At 51.0% G+C, this 19,061-nt stretch overlaps 6 protein-coding genes across 6 annotated transcripts; 4 read left to right on the forward strand and 2 right to left on the reverse strand.

Annotated features, from left to right (window-relative positions):
- Window positions 1-1,011: 1,011 nt before the first annotated feature.
- BDV37DRAFT_261699 (GRAM and VASt domain-containing protein) lies at window positions 1,012-5,740 on the forward strand. Its single transcript, XM_032083346.1, has 3 exons — window positions 1,012-1,807; window positions 1,883-4,560; window positions 4,613-5,740. Exons 1-3 carry the CDS (start codon window positions 1,371-1,373, stop codon window positions 5,329-5,331), a joined length of 3,834 nt encoding a protein of 1,277 aa, XP_031936413.1. The 5' UTR covers window positions 1,012-1,370; the 3' UTR covers window positions 5,332-5,740.
- Window positions 5,741-6,267: 527 nt separating this feature from the next.
- On the reverse strand, window positions 6,268-8,564 carry BDV37DRAFT_12570 (uncharacterized protein). Its single transcript, XM_032078648.1, has 4 exons — window positions 7,802-8,564; window positions 7,342-7,752; window positions 7,213-7,287; window positions 6,268-7,146 (listed from the first exon to the last, which is right to left on the reverse strand). Exons 1-4 carry the CDS (start codon window positions 8,427-8,429, stop codon window positions 6,407-6,409), a joined length of 1,854 nt encoding a protein of 617 aa, XP_031936414.1. The 5' UTR covers window positions 8,430-8,564; the 3' UTR covers window positions 6,268-6,406.
- An 867-nt stretch (window positions 8,565-9,431) lies between these two features.
- On the forward strand, window positions 9,432-10,361 carry BDV37DRAFT_275582 (uncharacterized protein; the record flags this gene model as incomplete). The annotated part of the gene is made up of 1 exon (XM_032085417.1): window positions 9,432-10,361. The coding sequence occupies one exon, from the start codon at window positions 9,432-9,434 to the stop codon at window positions 10,359-10,361; it is 930 nt and encodes a 309-aa protein (XP_031936415.1).
- A 913-nt stretch (window positions 10,362-11,274) lies between these two features.
- On the forward strand, window positions 11,275-13,811 carry BDV37DRAFT_261711 (RNA recognition motif domain-containing protein). Its single transcript, XM_032083347.1, has 4 exons — window positions 11,275-11,953; window positions 12,234-12,540; window positions 12,599-12,841; window positions 12,895-13,811. The coding sequence occupies exons 1-4, from the start codon at window positions 11,724-11,726 to the stop codon at window positions 13,228-13,230; spliced, it is 1,116 nt and encodes a 371-aa protein (XP_031936416.1). The 5' UTR covers window positions 11,275-11,723; the 3' UTR covers window positions 13,231-13,811.
- Window positions 13,812-13,881: 70 nt separating this feature from the next.
- On the forward strand, window positions 13,882-16,032 carry BDV37DRAFT_261716 (GTPase-activating protein GCS1). The gene is made up of 4 exons (XM_032083348.1): window positions 13,882-14,305; window positions 14,387-14,455; window positions 14,568-15,281; window positions 15,350-16,032. Exons 1-4 carry the CDS (start codon window positions 14,264-14,266, stop codon window positions 15,692-15,694), a joined length of 1,170 nt encoding a protein of 389 aa, XP_031936417.1. The 5' UTR covers window positions 13,882-14,263; the 3' UTR covers window positions 15,695-16,032.
- Window positions 16,033-16,045: 13 nt separating this feature from the next.
- Window positions 16,046-19,010, reverse strand: BDV37DRAFT_261718 (mitochondrial elongation factor MEF2). The gene has a single exon (XM_032083349.1). It carries the CDS (start codon window positions 18,895-18,897, stop codon window positions 16,168-16,170), a length of 2,730 nt encoding a protein of 909 aa, XP_031936418.1. The 5' UTR covers window positions 18,898-19,010; the 3' UTR covers window positions 16,046-16,167.
- Window positions 19,011-19,061: the final 51 nt, after the last annotated feature.

Consider the following 19,061-nt stretch of genomic DNA (forward strand, 5'->3'; position numbering starts at 1 on the left):
ATAAAGCCCATATTAAAAAATGAGGTGGGCGTAGAGGATATTAAGATATAATATGCAATATCTCAGGAGACAACCAGGAATAGCACAGAACATAGCTTACTAAATCTACATAACTTATGATGTTTGGAAGAAAGTTACTTAGTAACTAGCTACGCCTGATACATGATAAGGAGTTGCTTTTCTACTTATTTAAGGTTGAAGATATACTTGAGTCAACCAAACCTTGCAGATCCCTGCACCATGCCTGCATTGGTGATGGTATGATTGTACAGGGGTATTTATATTAAGACCCTGATCAATGCACCTGTATTTTAATGAGACAATCCTCATTAAGCCTGCTAGGAAACGAGTACGAAGACCACACATTCATAGACCCCTCTTAGCTACGAATACGAGTCTCATCACGTACAGCCACAACTTGGCACGAGATAGCTAAGGGGTTGAGCATACGGAGTACTAAATACTTCCAACAGCACTGTTGGGCGGGTCGGAGACTGGATACCTCCGAGTGGGGTTCTCTCACAGCAGAGTTGCCCCTGATAGTCCGATGCTAGGTAGAATCCGTCAATCTCAATCATGTCTGTCCTCCTTGAGCCGTGCGATCTAAACGGAAGAGAATCTTGTGTTATTTTCAGTGATTTAAATAGATAGAACAGGAATATTACGGGTCTATTAATAGGTCCGTCTTGGCGCTTATCTATAGGTGAGTATGAATGTGAGTTGTGCGAATAGTGGCCCTGAAACGATCACATATGTTTCGGAGTAGTTCAAACTTAGTGTATGCATATTCTCCTCAGAAAAATGGGCGATTTTAGTACCTCCACCCAGATTTGGGCATGGGTTGATAAAAATAGGGTTAATGATCGTCATGTTACCCCTGATGGCTGAGTCAGCCCATAAGGCTTAGACGCTAGTCCCGAAGTAGTAAGTCAGCAGTTTGTCCACCACCAATACTACTCCAGAACGAGTTACGTCCGTCACCTCGTCGGCGGAGTTGACGTTCACTGATCGCTTCGTCATTCACATTCTCTCCTCCCCCCCATTCTCCGCTCGCCTTTCCCCTTCACCACCACTTTATTCTCATTTTACTTTATCAGTACTCTTGTACTGTCTCTTCTGCCCTTAACTTATTCACCAGAAGAGGAGAGAAGACTAATCTGATGGCTTCCCGACCGGCGGTATCTTTCCCCTCCGTCTAGCTTCATACGCTCCTATCAGGAACTATTTCGACGCGGGACACGCTGTACTCTACCATGTACATTTGCCCTCGACACTTCACAACTCTCTCGTCTTTGACCACTCTTGCGATTTTGCCCGAATTATCTTTCTTCCGCTAAATCTGAATCGGATTCGATTCCCTCCGATTCCCCATGGCCGACAGTTCCCTAAACCCCGAAGCCCATCCAGCTTCCTCCTCAGACATGCAGAGTATCGGCAAACTTAACCGCTCGAAAACTTCTATTGATGATGCATTAGGGAGCTCTGGCAGGAGCAATGGCCGCTCGTCGTCGATCGACTCTACTTCCGACAGACCCAAATCTCAAGCGGGCGAAGGAACTGATTCTGCAAAGGCTGGCCCCAGCGGATTTTCAAAACTCCTTGCTGCTAGGAAAAAGCGCAAGAAGAAGGAGAGCCAAAAGGCGACAGAAGAGCTGCCGACACAATTTGAATTGGAAGGGGATAAAGATGGACAAGATAGACCACATGAACCTTCCCAGGACAGGCCTTCATCCGCAGCTAACAACGAAGGCCAAAATCCCCAAGATGATGCTGCTAATCTATTGACTGATGACTCTGAACCTGAGCGGTGAGTCGTACCCGTTACATCTGGCGTTGTATCGCCGAGAAGTAACAGAGTACTGATTAGCCATTATTTGTCCAGGACCCCTCCTCTCACTACTCGAAAGTCCCACACTGGTTTCTACACGACATCCTCACCATTGATAAAGACTGAATCCACGGATGCGAATGACACTGATAGTGCCCAGGCGGATATAGAATCTGCTGTTAGTGGGCCAAGTGCCACTGCCCATTCTGAGTCCAATGCGGATACAGAGCTCTCGAGGCCCCCTTCTCAACCAAGCTCGACATTGGGTGTCCCAGAAGATCGTGGCGGTAAGAAAAGAAGCGTTTCACCAGGGAGACGGTGGAAAGGCGCATTCGGCTCGAGCCAGGATAAAAAAGATTCCAGTCGTGATCGGTCATCTTCTACCACAAGTGAGGGCAAGAAAGGCGGAGGTCTATTCGGAAGTAGTAGGAGAAGCAGTACATCATCAAAGAAAGGCCCAACTATAGTCGCCGAGGCTCCTCCGCCTCTGCCACCTCTAATTCATACGGACATCAAGGAAGAGAAACCTGTACAGCCCTCAGATAACGCTGTTCCAAGCACACCTCCCCGCCGTACTATCCCAGCACCCCGCACTACGCTGACTCCACCCACCCCTCGAACTGAAGCTGCCGCTAATCTCTTCTCGTCTCCTGATGTCACCGAATCGCCTGACTCTTTGAAAGGGAAAGACCCGCTGCCGCCGGGCATTGTCGTAAGTCCGTCAGGGAACATGATCTCACACCGGCGTGTACGGTCTGCTTCTTCCGTTAGTCACAAGCCCAGTAAGCTGTCGAACTCAATATCCGCTCTGGGCCCAACTGTTGAAGAAGCGAAGGTGGCCTCGAAGACCAACCCTGGCGCCCAACAAAGTGGATTTTTCTCTTCTGTCTTCAGTGCCGCACAAAACGCTGCCTCAACGCTAAGCAGCAGCCTCAATACTCAGCCAAAGACCCGCAGCCCCTCTCAGCAGGTTTCCACGGAGCCTGAGAATGTCTCGACTAGGGAGGGAGGAAGTAGCCAGAACGAGACGCAGGAACCTAGCAAAACCGAACAGAAAAAGCCATTGGCAATTGAGACACTAGGATCCGGGGATCTTGACTTCAGCCACCTGGATATTGCTGTGCCGCCTGGTGGATCCGTCTCAACACCCGACGGCGTTGTCATAACCAAGCCGGACATACCATCCGAAAAGCGCAAGAACACCGCAGTCCATCAGCGAGACGAAGAGGCCGCAAGGCTTGAAGATCGGCATGCTGCGCGTGCGGTCACCATGGCCTATGAGAAGCCATCAGAGGTTTCAGTGGTCCCGCCATCGGATGAGAGCCTAGAACTACAATCTACAAGCTCGCTTCCGAGAGACGCCACCGGCGACCATACCTCTCCAAGTGGCAGCGTACTAGATGGCGAAATTAACGTTCGACCTTCTCGCAGTGGAAGCGTACGCAGCCGCCTGACTCGACGGCGTCATCGAGGCTCATCAGCGGCAACGGCATCAACATCAGCTGCTGTCGGGGCTAGTGCGATGCCACTAGGGATACCAGGTGGTAATTCAAGTGTGCCACGGCTGACTGGGTTTGCTGTTGCCAGTAAAAAGCGGAACAGGGACTTCCATCAACTGTTCCGCAGCGTTCCTGAAGATGATTATTTGATCGAGGATTATAGCTGTGCCTTGCAACGAGAGATCATCCTGGCCGGACGGATCTACGTATCGGAGGGTCACATTTGCTTTTCGAGCAATATCTTGGGCTGGGTGACAACTCTAGTTATCAGCTTTGACGAGATCGTTGCGATAGAGAAAGAGTCAACAGCGATGGTGTTCCCTAACGCAATTGCTATTCAAACTTTGCATGCTCGTCACACTTTCCGAAGCTTGCTCAGTCGAGAGTCTACCTACGATTTGATGGTCAACATTTGGAAGATAAATCATCCGGCCCTCAAGAGCTCTGTAAATGGCACCAGAGTCGCCCAGGGTACAGGGGACAAAACTGAGAAGGCCGGAGAAGAGAGCGATGGTGGGAGTGAAGATGAAGACGAGATTTATGATGAGGACGAAGACGGTGATAACGCTGATAGTTTCTTTGAACCTGGTGATGCCAGCGTCAATGGAAGTGATAGGTCACTGCCGCTCAAGGGTCTCAGCCGGCAAGCTTCTGGGAACCTTCCAGTCAATGGCACAGCCCCGACAACGTCCAATACAAATGGTGACTCTCGAGGCGGAAAATCGTCAAACGAGAACTCAGGTGGAGACTTCCCTGGCCCTGCTACCCATGGTCCCACGACATACACCGATCCCGCAGGCCAGTATGATAAAGTGATTAAGGATGAGATTATCCCTGCGCCTCTTGGGAAGGTCTATTCATATGTGTTTGGACCGGCATCGACAACCTTTATGCCCAAATTTCTTGTAGACAATCAGAAATCCGGCGACCTTCAGTTCGATATTGAAAGCGGTGGTCTAACCAACGACAACAGGACGAGACAATACTCGTACATCAAGCCGCTTAATGGGTCTATCGGACCTAAACAAACCAAATGTATCAGTACTGAAAATCTGGATTTCTTAGACTTGGAGAAGGCAGTTCTCGTTACACTAAGCACTCAGACTCCCGACGTACCAAGTGGTAATGTTTTCTGCACCAAGACAAAGTACCTATTCACCTGGGCCGCAAACAACCAAACACGTTTCTTAATGACCTGCACCATTGAATGGTCCGGCAAAAGTTGGCTGAAAGGTAAGTTCGTTAATATTCTCGAGTTTATGACCAGCGAACTGATGTGGTTTAGGCCCTATTGAAAAGGGTGCTATTGATGGTCAGGGGACATTTGGGAACGACCTCGTCGGTGCGCTCAGAGCTGCTGTTGCGCCTCGTGCTCGTGCTACCTCTAAGGCAGGAGGTAAAGGGAAAGGACGCCGCAAGAAGGGAGATATTGCCAACGAGGAAGCGGCAGCAGCTGCTGCCCAAGCAGCAAGCCATGCGACCAAGCAACAGGCGCAGACTTGGGGACCTCTGGAACCCATACATGGAGTTTTGGAACCTGTAGTTGGTATTCTTAAGCCCCTGTGGAACGGAAACTTGGCAGTCCTAGTTATCGGCATATTGCTCTTCCTGATATTTTTCCGGGCGCCCTCACAACCGTCAATGTTGTCACACGACATTGGATGTCCTGGCTATTCATTACCCCAGCGACTGGCCGCTTATGAGGAGATGTGGAGAAGAGAGGAGAGCGAGCTGTGGAGTTGGTTGGAGGACCGCGTGGGAATGGACGGTATGGTTTTCCCAACTGTCAACAGGCCAGGCGAGTCACAGGCGCATGAAAGAGCTCGAAAATTCCAGAGCGGGCGTGACTTCATCAACAAGGTAGACGAAGACAAGATGTCAGTGCGCGAGATGGACCACGCTATACGCACCACCCGCGAAAAGCTCGACACTCTTGAAAAGATCTTGGCCAATCGGAAAATGCAAGCGGCGGCAGGGGAGGACAAAATACATTCGGAGTTGTAAGAAGGCGGGTTGCCTGTCGAGTCTACTTTGGAAGATGCAGCCAAGACGCAAGGGGCAACGACAGAAGAACTTTCTATCCTGAACTCTTGTACAGTTGAGTTCAGTATCATTCACTTTACATTTCCTATTTCGATGTTGGGATTTATCGTCTTTGTTTTTCCCAGCGGGTGCTTGGTGTTTGGGTTTCCATATAACTTTGCCCTCCCACATCCAATTATCAGGTCATTTCCGACAAGAATCAGTGATTGATTTGCATACTGCTGAGCGGAGCATTATCTTTCCTTTCTTTGTGTTTCTATATTGGCTTTGGATTTGTTCAGACTAGCTCTCGGGAGAGTTTCTTTGTACATGTACACCCACTCTCTGTTTATACAACAATCTCAAAATAACTTTTCCTTTTGTTTCATTTGGGACTATCTCTGCTCTTGTAGTGTCTTTTCGGATCTTTTTAGATTTGTACGCATGGTCCACTATGCTGTTTGGTCTTGAACGTAGTATACCAGTGCTCCTAACAACAAGATAAGATCTTAGGATGGCCACTGAGTATGCTTATGTCAAGATTATCCCAGCGGCTATTTTCTTGAGCAAACCAAGGTGCGGTATGTATGTTTCCAGTAATACATCGACGGGGCATTGTTTATGCCATCTGGGTGGTTTACGGGAGGTTGTAGAATATAGTAGGACAGGATTTGTCTAGCAAAAGCAACAACTCAAAGCCATTGAAAAGTTCTCAGAAGGTTATCAAGTCTTGTGTATAGTACAGCAGAAAACTCAACAGTGCACAAGAGAGCATTACATTCGTATAAAATATGCCAAAGCTAGATCGCACATCAATAGCATGATAAGCAAAGCAACAAAAAAAAAAAAAAAAAAAAAAAAAAAAAAAAAAACAACAAAAAAAAAAAAAAAAATAGCGTACATCATAAATATATGAACATCGAAGAAAGGAACCAAACTAATGAGATATCATAGAGCAAATTCGGAGTCGTAGTTGTATCTTCGTGTATGATTTAGAAAGAAGAGCTCATGCGGTCGTTAAAGGTTTATGAGATGTTCTCGGAAGGCGAGGTCTTTTCTATGTTCCCTCATAGGGCTTAGGGCGCGAGGAAACTGAGAATCGTGGTTCGTCCTCTTCTTCAATTTTTTGTTGCCGCTTCTTTTTCTTTTTGTTGACCTTCTTCATTGCTTCCCTAGTGAGTTGCTCACGGAACAGCCGTTCCACCACATCCTTCTTCCGGGTCTTTCGGTCGCCGATCATGATTAGGATGCCGCCGGTGATATTGCAAGTAAGTGAACAACAAAGAATGACAGTAGTTAGGGCGAAGGGGCGGTGGTGATAACTGATACCCCACGTGCAGGCGCCGAGCGCAATTTGAAGCATGGAGTGGCAGTCTAATAGGACGACAATGGCGATGAGCATGCGAAGAGGAAAGGCGTGGTGTGTCAGTGTTTCGTGCGGTTTATAGAAGGTATGAGACTTGGACAATTTGGTTTGATGGTGAACTAGCTTTTGTTGCTGCAGAGGGTTCAGCACAGAGAACTCATACTCCTCGTCTTTAGGCGTATCCCCGAATTCAACGTCGACATCGATCTCACGACGAGTGGGTAGATCATTTTTATCTTTTAGATCTGGCAGTTGACGCTTTTGACGGACTTTCCATGTTCGAAAAGTGTAGTGAGCAATAAAACACATGTGGTATGTGTCAATCGCACGGAACGGTGCCAGCCCGTCACCCATAATGGCGAACAAAGCAACAAGAACGTTGTCGATCACGTTGATGATGTATAGCTGCCGCCCACCAACATTAATCCAACCTGGCCACTTGGTTAGTGTACTGCGAAAAAAAGGCCACGAGCCAGGAATAAGAGCCAGGGCCATACCGATCAGGAACAACACCCAAGCCAGACCGAAAAGAGTAATGAGGGTTGCGTATAGAGTGATGAGAAACCCGAGTGCTACAGGGCCAACGGTTAGTAAGCGGTTCAGCGCTGCAGCTGATCAGTACATACGTTTAGAAACATATTTCCCAAAGCCCTTCATCGCCCGCTTGAACTTCGAACGACGAGAATGCAACATGTGCCGGACATGATCGTTCAATTCTTCTATGTCTCTCGCAGACCAGCCCTCAAGATTGCTTCCTTCAGGTAACACGGCAAATTGTGGATCTTGTTTTCCCAACACTGCCGATAGACTCGTCAGAGGTCGTTCTAGTGACGGACGGCCTTCGGGCGATTTCTCAAATGCTTCCTCGCCCTCTTCTGTTTCCGTCGATTCCTCCCCGGTCGACTCCGAGGACTCTGAGGACTCTCTCGGTGGCGAAAGTGCATAGGTCGGGTTACGATTGATTAGCGGGCCCAGGTTGGGCACAAACAAGGAGTTTTGGACGTTTGTCAGGGTCGACAGTGCTGAAACTTCCGGGTCTGGCGAATGTTAGGGCATGTTACCACAGATGTTTGATTCGGAGCATACCAATAACGTCCAAGACATCCACCACGTGGGGATGGTATTCATTGTCCGCGGTGTCAGCCTCTGATGGAGGAACAGCCCCGCTCGAGGCGCGGTTGCGCGAGAACCGGTTCATAGCTGCTTCACTCGTCCAACGCAGAAGACCCAGACTTCCTCGCCTTTGCACCCGGGCTGGGGGCTCTAAGGGATGTACTTCGGCAAACGGCCGATTCGCAGGAGTTAAATGGATTGGACTTGTATTTGTCGGCTCTTCCATCAAGGTATGCATTTGGTCTGGAGGGAGCCGGGGCAGGGCGGATGGATTGGGAGCAGACCACCTCCCCGGCCGCGGCTCGGAACTGCTGCGGCGACGATTTCCCTGCCATGCGTCCTCATCTGCGCCTTTGACGGCAGGCGGCGAGGTGACATTGATGCTTGAAGCATTACGAGGGTCCCGAGAGACACTCGGCTGGATTTGGGGGATGGCATTGTCCAACGAGGGTAGACGCTGAAGGCGGATGGTAGGGCGGCGAGACCGGAGCGACGTCGCACGTTGTCGCCGCTGCAATGACGTCGGTTGAGTCGTGGAGGGTGGCCTTGGAGCTTCTGCAGGAGGACCATCAGAACCGTCGACAGGCTCTATATGATCCATTGCGAGAAGAACCCACTCTCAGCTGGGGGTGGGGGAATGAGATCAGTCAAACGAGTGAAAGTGGCACAGTTCAGTTAAAATATACGGAGAGAAAAAGTGGAAAACGAAAGGGAAAGAGGAGGAGAAGAAGGGTCCAATGTGAACTCTATTGCTATTGCTTGAGTAAGCGCGCCAAGCCGTGGACTTGACTAACCTTATTCTGCTCGGCGTCTTGGTTGGCTCACAACTCACTCCAACCCCGTCGGCAGTTCTGGGCCTCCGTACGCTCTATCAAAAAAGGTGGAGACAGGAGAGAGACGCACCGCAATAAATAACCCGGTCCTTCACAAAGACCTCAATCACAGTCATTTCAATAGAAAAACAGTCATACATCAATAAAGAATGTTGCTTTGTGGTAGACGAGTCATCAGACAAAGCGCCAGGTGTCATGGTTACCTGATACATCTTGTCTGCCTGGGCCAGAGACCTTCAGACCAACCGAACACAACTCCCACCTGAAGGTGTCAGAATAGAGTATGGATTAGATATTGAGTGCCTCCACTATTCTAGACTGAGCTGCCATTGATCGACATGGCCAATGTCTTTGTTCAGAGAACAATAAACATGTCACCAGAAATCGACATTCACTGCTATTCATCGCATCTTACAACCCTAATTGGCTCTCGTGTTCTAACCTCACAACTATATGATTCTCTCTTCAGTCATCCTCTTAATTTTCACCTTCATCCATAAAGCTCTCACTATATCTTCAGAAACAAGACATCTGACCAGTACGCTAAGACTACCAAGTTTCAGCAAGGTAGACAGACAGGCAGGATAACGGTGAGTGTACAACCACTGCTGGGAAACTCACTAGTTGAAGGGCACCAAGAGTATATGAAATGTTGGCTCTTCTGCAACATAGTTGATACTGACAGGATTACGATTTTACCAGCGAGACTGACTGACCATCCTTGCATGTTGCGAAATTCTTCTCTTGTGTCAACGCGAACCTCTTGGGAAATGGCTACGAAGCGACCTGCCTCGCCGGATGTGCGCTCCGACCAGCCCACAAAGAAAGTAAAAGTCATGCACGAGAACCAGGAGTGGATCCTCGACGAGGAAGAAATTCCTACCACCCCGTCTTCCCCACTGTCTCCCAGCGAGACCAACGATAGCTCTGCCGATGTAGAAACCTTGTCTGAATCCTCTGGTACGGACTCGGTCAAACCGTCTCCTTATACCGACGAGTTCTTTGCAGATATGGCCAATATCATTGCGAATATCTTTCCTTTTGAAGCGTTTGCCAAAGCCCATGGCTGCACAGTTGGCGACGTTTCACAAGCGATTAGTGCCATGGTTGTTGCTCCTCTGTCTGACCCATCCTTCACCTGGCACAGTGATAGTGAGATCTCTATCGCTGAATATGGACGAGGCATGATCAGTATCTGGAACGAGCATTACGAGCGCAAGCTTCGAAACACTGATACGACGAAGTTAAATATCGATCTATCAACCCCCAAAGGCTCCACGAGCTCTTCGGGAATTGAGACACCCTCGGAAGATGGGAGTGTCTTGTCAGAAAGCTTCAATAAAGCACTACTTGGAGAAACGCCGTCCGAAGATGAAGTGGAGCCCCCAGATAGCGAGGCACCGGGTCTATCAAAGAAGAGTTGTCTCAGCACACAGTCACAGAAAGCAGCGCGACGACCGGCCAAGAGGGTGAGATGGGCCCCTCCCCTCTCGCCGGTCGTCCGCGAGAAGGTGTACAAGGACGACTATGGCAACTATGTCCCGGTCCCGACACCAGAAAAGATCAAGGAGAAGGGGCGGAAAAAATTGCGAGAAGAAGTGCGGGCGAGCAAAGGGCTGCTTGAACGGCCCGAACCAACGTATAGTGCATTCGACCTAGAGGTCCTTTCGAATTTTGACGACCTGGAATATGTGGTGTAGCCTGCACTCTGTACAATGATAATCCTAGGTCTTTCTTCTTCCTTATTTTTATTTATGTATTTTTCTTTCTTGCTTTCCCTTACTTGCTTTGTTGTTTATTGTTGTTTGCCAATAAGCGGGAACGCCGCCATAGCGTCAGGATTGACGTAGCTGCGGGCCTCTTGATCTGCGGTACATACGACTGATGTCGATTGAAGAATGGGGTACATTGTGTCTTTCAGGCATTCAGTTTGATCTTTTTTATTTAATATTTTTTTAGAATAATTAACAGAGATACTGGTGATTGATCCTTTCATAAATACTATGCAATTAGTTCTTTGAGTTTCCCATGCAATTGAGTTACCGATATGCAGGATGTGTGAGGGGGATTTGGTTGATCTCACATGACATTGCGTTTAGTAAGCTCTCAATTGGACCAAATTGAACCACATCCCAAATTCCAAGATTGTTGTGTGCTCCACCGGGTGATGGAGTACGAGAAAGGATCTCCTATCCACTCAAGATGGCCGAGGAGAGAGAGCGTGGAGAACCTATGACGGGATCTGACCAGATATATGGTGGCAAGTGGAGAACCCGGTGCTGGAAGATACGATGTGTTTTTGGTGATCTGGAATGTTCCCCCCAAGGAGGGGTAGAGTCCAGGGTGTGAATTGGGCGGTCAGAATGATCCCACCAGAAGAATGGGAGGGAACAATAAGAGAATTCCCATTGTATGGACATGTACCAGTAGGGGATGGGGATAAGAAAAGATGGGGGTAGGAGGGCGATTTCCAGGTCATGTGCCCATCATGAGATCAATGAGTCAGATGTGTTGTTTTTTCTTTTTTTGGGTTTGTTGCAGGAAATCTGCTAAAATAACGGGCGGTGATGTCAGATGTGAGCGCTAAGCGCGACCCTAGCCCGTAGTGGGCGAAGGTGCCTGAAGACTGGCCAGACCGCCGCCTTCCAATCCCGTAGCTCCGTTGGGTGTCGAAGTGACTAACGACACGTCGTGATTACCGCTAGCATCGTCAACCTGAGGCCACCACCTACCCGTCCTGGCTTAGCGTGCCACCCTCGCTGCCTGCCCTTTTTCTCTCTCCTTCTCCTTTCTGCCCCGTCGACTTCATCCTTCCTCTCAAGGCAAATCTCCATCGTGATCAACTAAGGATTTCCCCCGTCAACCACACGTATCTAGGGCACCAAGCTACCCTTTTCCTCCTCCCCCCTCTTCAAGTTACTCCCACCCATCCATTCCAAGGAGTTTCAAGTACAGGCAGCCTTTAGCTACCCTGAGTCCTTGACAACACACAACCGGTCAGGTTTCCTCGCGATTTACACCAAGTATCTTCAACTCTCGACCTTGTGATCTCAGCCATCAAGATGTCTACTGCCGTCGAAAACCACGCCGACAACCAGGCCGCTACCGCTCCCGCCGCCGCCGCCGCCGCCACCACTGAGGCTACTACCAACGGCACTGCCCCTGCCGCCCCGGCGCAGTCCACCGATGCTGCTGCGGCCAGTGCTGATGAGGGACGTCGGCTGTACATTGGGAATCTCGCTTATGCGACCACTGAGGGGGAGCTCAAGGAGTTCTTCAAGAACTACAAGGTGTAAGTCTTGCACGTTGAGTTCCCCATCACCTTGTTTGTCAAGGTGTTGCTTTGTTTGGACATAAGGTTTCTTGGCCTGCCAGTATTAGTTGCAAGCCAAGGAGATCATCAATCCATCCCGCTTCCGTAGTTCCCAACTACTACAGGAGTATTCTCAGTTTCTTCTGTGAAGGGCTTGCCATGCCTCAATTGCATGCTCACCACTGAAGAAGCGCCGTCCAGCCGTGCCCTGCATTTCTAAAAATGACATAAGCTAGATGCTAACACAGATTTATTACAGTGAAAGTGTCTCCATCCCTGTGAACCCTCGTACCAACCGCCCTGTTGGATACGCCTTCGTGGATCTTGCTACTGCCAACGAGGCTACCTCTGCTATTGGTGAACTCTCTGGAAAGGAGATTCTCCAGCGCAAGGTTTCTGTTCAGCTGGCCCACAAGCCTGAGCCTGCCGAGGCCAAGGCCGAGGGTGCCGTAAGTGGCGGTGAGGGTGCCAGTGGCAATGAGGGCCGCAGGAGGACCGGAGGTCGTGGCCGTGGCCGTGGCCGCGGTCGCGGTCGTGGAGGTCGCCTCGGCCGTGGAGGCCGTGCTGTAAGTTTTCCAGTATTAGATGAACGCTAGACTCCTGGGATACTAACATCTTCCATAGCAGAACCAGCCCCAAAATGGCCAGGCTGCTGCTCCCGCTGAGCCTACCGACGTCCCCAGTCAGGCCGCTCCTCTGACTGAGACCACCAACCAGGCTGAAGCCGCTGCTACCTCTGACTCTGGTAAGCAGGCTGCTAAGCCTCGTCCCCGCCCTCAGAAGCAGCGCGGCCCCCCTGAGGATGGAATCCCTTCTAAGACCAAGGTTATGGTTGCCAACCTTCCTTATGATCTGAGTGAGGACAAGGTGTGTATATTTCTTGTTAGCGTTTGAATTTTAGTCGCTAAACCTTCCTACAGCTCAAGGAGATCTTCGCCGCCTACTCGCCCGTTTCCGCTAAGATCGCCCTGCGTCCTATTCCCCGCTTTATGATCAAGAAGCTCCAGGCCCGCAACGAGCGCCGCAAGGGCCGTGGCTTTGGCTTCGTCACTCTCGGCTCCGAGGAGCTCCAGGAGAAGGCTGTGAAGGAGATGAATGGCAAGGAGATCGAGGGCCGTGAGATTGCCGTCAAGGTCGCCATCGACAGCCCCGGCAAGGAAGACGATGTTGTTGCCACTCCCGCTACCGACGCCGAGAAGACTGAGCAGGCAACCGAAGCTCCAGCGCAGGAGAACGCTGCCCCGGCTGCTGCTTAAATGACAAGTCGTTCTCAACCAGAACGAATCAAAGATCTCGACATGCCCACTCTATAGTCGGGATTTGTTGGAGGAAGAGAAAGGACCTTCGTGCGGATGATAACTTCATACTCTGCCGTCGAGGAGCGTTTTCACAAAAGTCAAAAAAAGGTAAAAAAGACAACGAGGCCAACTACAAAACGCAAAAGTTATCCAAATATTATTCCCGTTCGAATCGGTCACAGGGGACGAATTTACCATGAGGATGAGGCATTGATTATTTCCTATGTTTTTTTGCGCACGAACTGCCGCGAGGCAATCGTGTGACTGGAGCGACGAGAGACACCGTAATGTGTGGTTTTCACGGAGACGTGACCTTTTGCTAACGACTATTGCCCTTCTGCTATCCTGTATCTTAGCAACCATTTAGTTTATGATTGATTAGCCGCAAGGCTGGCCTTGTAGTGATTGTTTCCTGGTGCCCTCCATGACTGATTAATCTGTCCCGCGTAGACAATTTAAGAGTTCATATGAGCCTGAAGATATATTCTTATTTCCTTTTAAGTTAAGCGTATCAGCACAAGGCTGCAAGACGAATGCAGTCATACTCAGGTATCCATTGGACTCCACAGGTGCCATAGGAACAGCGCGCGAAAGTGGAACTCTGCAGTGATCTCCCTATTTGAGGTCAATTAAGCCTGATTTTCCCCTCTTGGCGCCTCAATTAACTGCCAAAACCACATCACCACCCTGACACTTGAGCTTTTGGTAACCTGGGCCTTTCTCTGTTCTCTAACCTTAGCGAGAGGGAGCGACGAAGACACTGCTATCAAACCGACTGCGAACTCGCATACTTCTGTGTACTCGGTGCGGAGAAAGAAAGCCCGGCATACTAACCGCAGAGAGGGGCGCTCCAGCCGATTCCACCTCCACACTGCCTAACCCTCGCGCCACCACAATACCACTTAGGCACTTGGGGTTGAGATCAATTATCCTTCCTCGTTATATCCCTTATTTTCCCGTTTGACTGAATCAACATATTTTACTATCCATCATGTCGAAAATGTGGGAGGTAGACCCGGAGACGAAGGCGAAGGTATGCTATCTCAATCATTACCCTGTAAACGGCCAGGGTCATGGAACTAGATCTGTCTAATCTGTGTGATGATGTGTCCAGCTCCTCCAAATCTCCAAAACCAACGGAAACGATAAATGCTGCGACTGCGGCGCGCCATCGCCTCAATGGGTTTGTCTCCTACAACTCATTTCCGTCTATACCTACACCTGCACCTCAAACAGCCACCTCTTGTCATAACCTTCACTAATATGTCTCGGTCATTTTTTCTTGTTTCTACCAGGCCTCCCCTAAATTCGGAATATTCATCTGTCTCAATTGCGCAGGCACTCACCGCGGCCTGGGCGTCCACATCTCCTTCGTGCGATCGATCACCATGGACGCCTTCAAGATCGCCGAGATCCAACGTATGGAGCTCGGTGGCAACGAACCATGGAAGTCATTCTTCGATGACCACATCGTCACTCAGTCCGAAGGCCGTACATTCGAAGACTCCACCATTAAAGAGCGCTACGAAGGCGAAGTAGGCGAGGAATGGAAAGAGAGACTCTCCGCCAAAGTCGAGGGGCGAGAATACGTTCCGGGACAGAAACCACCACCCCAGCCAAAGAAGCAACCCACCGTTGAACTCGCATCTTCGCGATCAAGCACACCGTTGGGTCGCGCCTCTCCTGCGTCGCATGATGGATTCGGAGGTATGGATGGTGGACGGAAAGAGCGTAACGAGGCATACTTTGCGAAAATGGGCTTGGAAAATGCCACGCGACCGGATTCCGTTCCACCATCGCAGGGCGGAAAGTTCACTGGGTTTGGTGGCGGTCTGCCCGTTTCATCGGGACCGTCGAGAAATACATCCGGAGGAAATATTCCCGGGTTTGACGATTTTCAGAAAGATCCTATGGCTGCATTGACTAAAGGGTTCGGCTGGTTTACGTCTACCGTAGGAAAAAGTGCGAAGACTGTGAACGACTCATATATTCAGCCTACCGCTAAATCGGTATGCGCTTATCCTCCAAGATTCCCCCTTTTTTCCATGGCTCCAAACTAACATGCACCCTTTTCCAGATAGCGGAATCCGACTTCGCAGCCCAAGCCCGCCAACATGCCACCCAACTTGGCCAAACTGTCCAAGTCGGCGCCCGCGGTGCGGCTGGTCACTTTCAGCGATTCGTAGAGGGCCCAGACGAGAACAACGCCGGTCGTCGTCGCGCCGAACCCGAACGTAAGGATTTCTGGGACGACTTCTCCACTCTCGCACAAGAGGACAGTCACCGCAGAAATGCCTCCCGCTCCAGCGCCATCGGAACTGCAGCCATGAAACCTGGCCCTACCCCTAGTCCCAGCGCCGCGACAGGCAATGCACCATCAACGACCGCGAAGGAAAAGGATGAGTGGGACAATGATTGGTGACTTACTTTTGGAGTTGTAGAATACATGACTGAAGCGTAGTGCATTTAGTGTTTTGTCGCGTTTCTTCTTCGATTGCCGGGCAATGGTTATATATATCTTTTCTTTGGGATCGCTCGGGCCCCGTGCTTTTGCGTGTTTTAGATGCGATGACAGTGTTCACTTGCCGTTCATTTGGATATAGTTCTAGGTGAGCTGGTTTATATTCTTGTTTGACGAGGTCTGGTTATTAGCATACCTCATTTAGATCGTTGCTTAGATTGCATAGATGCTAGCGAGGAACCTAGTTCAGCAGGCTGGATCCACTATCCATTCCATGACGCTCGGACACCAGATTGCAAAACGATCTAGTACTACTACTATACATGTATCCCATTATATTTTGTTCTTACATAAATGACTTCCTGAACACCAATCCAGAGCAGAGAAACAGTATGGTACGGTACTGTGCAATGCTACAAAAGCCAAATCACGACTTAGAGAAAGCCGCCTCTCAGCTCGGTAAGTACGGCCTTCTGTCTCGGCGCACTCATCTTCTCGAACCGATCGACGCTCATGACGAACGTGCCGCGTCCTGCGCTGAGACTGCGCAGGTGTTTGAGATACCCGACCATTTCCTTGAGGGGCACCTTTGCCGTGATCGTTCGGGCTGTGTTCACTGAGGCAGGGAGATCGATTCCCACAGTGGACGATTGGAAGGGATCAGGCGGGGCGTAGACCTTGTTCGGGTCGATCGGGGGAAGGAGGTCGTCTGTTGGGTTTGAGACGATGTCCGTCGCTGGGGAGGGTGCTTCCTCGTCCAGCGAGATGATGTGGCCGCCGCGGGATGAAGAGATGTCGTGCACGACGGCGCCGAGACTGGCTTCGTCGACGCTGATGATCACGTTCATGACGGGTTCCATTAGGGATGTGCCCGCTGCGGAGGGGAGGTCCCGGAGGGCGGAGGAGGTTGCGAGACGCGCTGCGGCGGAGAGCGCGGAGGGGGTGGAGTCGTTGCCGAAGAGGTGTTCGGCTGGGTCGAAGGTGAGGGTGACGCGGGTGCCGTGCATGGGGAAGGTGAATTGAGGACCGCGGGCTAGTGCCGCGAGACAGCCGTTTTGGAGAGCTGTGCGGAGGGCGTGGACGTCCAGGCCTGGGGGTAGGAGTGAACTCTCCTCGGTGCCCTTTTTGTTCACTTCGACTTGGAGGCCCGGCGCTTGGATGATGATTTGGTTGCCGTCTGCGGTCTGGATGGAGAGTGCCGATGGGTCGGGTTCCGAGGTGGTGTCTTCGGGGTCGAAGGGCTCGACAGTTGCGGTGCAGCCGGCTTTGCCTTTTCGGCCGGCGATTTCTTTGTCGAAGATCTTGGTTACCGGGCCCGAGGCGCCGAGGGGGCATTCGCGGTAGCCGATTTCGATGCGGCCCATAGATGCTTTGGCTTTGAGGTCGTTGAGGAGGCGGTCTCGCGCGATTTCGAGGTGCAGTTCGCCCATGCCGCTGAGAAGGGTTTGGCCGGAGTCTTCGTCGACGGTGACGTGCAGGCTGGGATCCTCGCGGAGGAGCATCGCGAGAGATTCTTGAAGTCGCTTCTCCTCGCTTAGGCTGTGGGGTTCGACGCTGGCAAAGAAGACGGGGGGTGGGACGTTGATTGGACGGAGTTGGAGGGTGGTGAGAGGTTCGGGGGGTGTGGCTTTGTTGCCGGAGTAGGTGACTAGGGTATCTCCCGTTCGGGTGTGTTTGAGGCCAGCTACGACTCCGATGTGACCTTCGGGGATGGAGTCGACCTCGACGGCGTCATTCGCATACATCTTCAGCAGACGAGGTGCTCTCTCTGACACATTCAGGTTGGTGTTGTACAGGACGCTGTTTCGGTCGAGAGAGCCGGAATAGACGCGGACGTACACTAGAACACCGCGCTTGGGGTCATTGACGACCTTGAAAGCTAAGGCGCAGCCTTGGAGCTTTTCAATGGCGTGGCGGGACTCTGCTTGAATGGCCGACTTCTTCTTATGCTTGCCCTTGGCAGAAGCTGCCTTCTCGCCTTGCTCGACTAGGAGATCGCCGGAAAGCAGGCGCCGGAGGCCACCCTTAACTCCGCCAATGCTGACCTCTGGTTCGGGGGTCTCGGGGGGGCTAGGGAGTAGATTCGTCACAGCATCAAGTAGAGGCTGGACACCAATATTTCGAAAGCTAGCACCAGCGAAGATGGGGATGATTTTCCTTCCCTGCTCCTCCAGGAGGCATCTACGCAGACTCTCGAGAATGTCATTCGCGGGGACTGCCAAATGGTCCTCCTCACAGTCGAAGAACTTCTCCACCATGGCTTCATCATGCTCACTCAGCAGTTCGACGAGGGCAATCCTCGCGCGCTTGAGCTCCTGTGCAAGCTGAGGTTCTTCGCTAGCCAGCTGTTCAAGGTTGAACATCTTGACAGACTTGCCGTCTCCTTCCTCCCAGCGAAGGCCTTGGAGATTGATAGCGTCGGCAATACCGACAAAACGTCCGTTTCCTCCTTCGAACCAGGGAATCTGACAGACAGCAGGCCATCCGCCCAACCGGGAGGCAACCTCTCGGACCGTCCGGCCAAAGGCAGCCCCATCTCTATCAAGCTTGTTCACGTAAACAATTCGGGGAATCCGGTAGGTACTTGCTTGGTGCCAGACTTTCTCTGTTTGAGCCTCGACGCCGGCCACACCGTCTAGAATGCATACCGCGCCATCTAGAATGCGCAAGGATCGCATGACTTCGAACGTGAAGTCCGCGTGTCCAGGGGTGTCAATGAGGTTTACGGTATGAGACGAGGCAGACCTTGGCGTCTGTGGTTCCTGTGGAATTGTATTTCCATCACCGGCCGTTTGAGGTGGCCAATGGAAAGTAATAGCGGCAGATTGAATTGTAATTCCTCGAGCACGCTCAGCAGGAAGGAAGTCGGTGACTGTGGAGCCTTCGTCCACGTCTCCTATCCTTCTTGTAAACCCGCTGTAATAGAGCATACGCTCCGTAGTAGTAGTCTTGCCAGCATCGATGTGGGCGATGATACCGATGTTTCTGGTTCGGTCGAGGACATCTGCTTGCCATTTGGAAGTGGAAGTTGAGAACCCACTACCCCGAAGCAGGTGTAACCTTCCGGCACTTTTGATTACATGTGGATTGAGCCCGAGCCGGCTGATAGACGCTGATTGGAGTCGCGCAGCTTGGTGAGCGCGCAAGAGAGGAGCCGCGACCATGATCGCAATTGGCCCTGTAACATCTGATGATTGAGTGGTACAGTTTATCCGCTTGTATGCATGTTATATTACAAGCAAGCAGCTAATAAGTGGGGCCCTTCAGGGAGGGTTTGCGTCGGTACAGCTCGAAAAGTGAAGTTCTCCAAATGTCGGATGTCACTGAT

This window comes from Aspergillus pseudonomiae (assembly GCF_009193645.1).
Source record: "Aspergillus pseudonomiae strain CBS 119388 unplaced genomic scaffold BDV37scaffold_104, whole genome shotgun sequence".
In the NCBI taxonomy this organism is placed as follows: domain Eukaryota; kingdom Fungi; phylum Ascomycota; class Eurotiomycetes; order Eurotiales; family Aspergillaceae; genus Aspergillus; species Aspergillus pseudonomiae.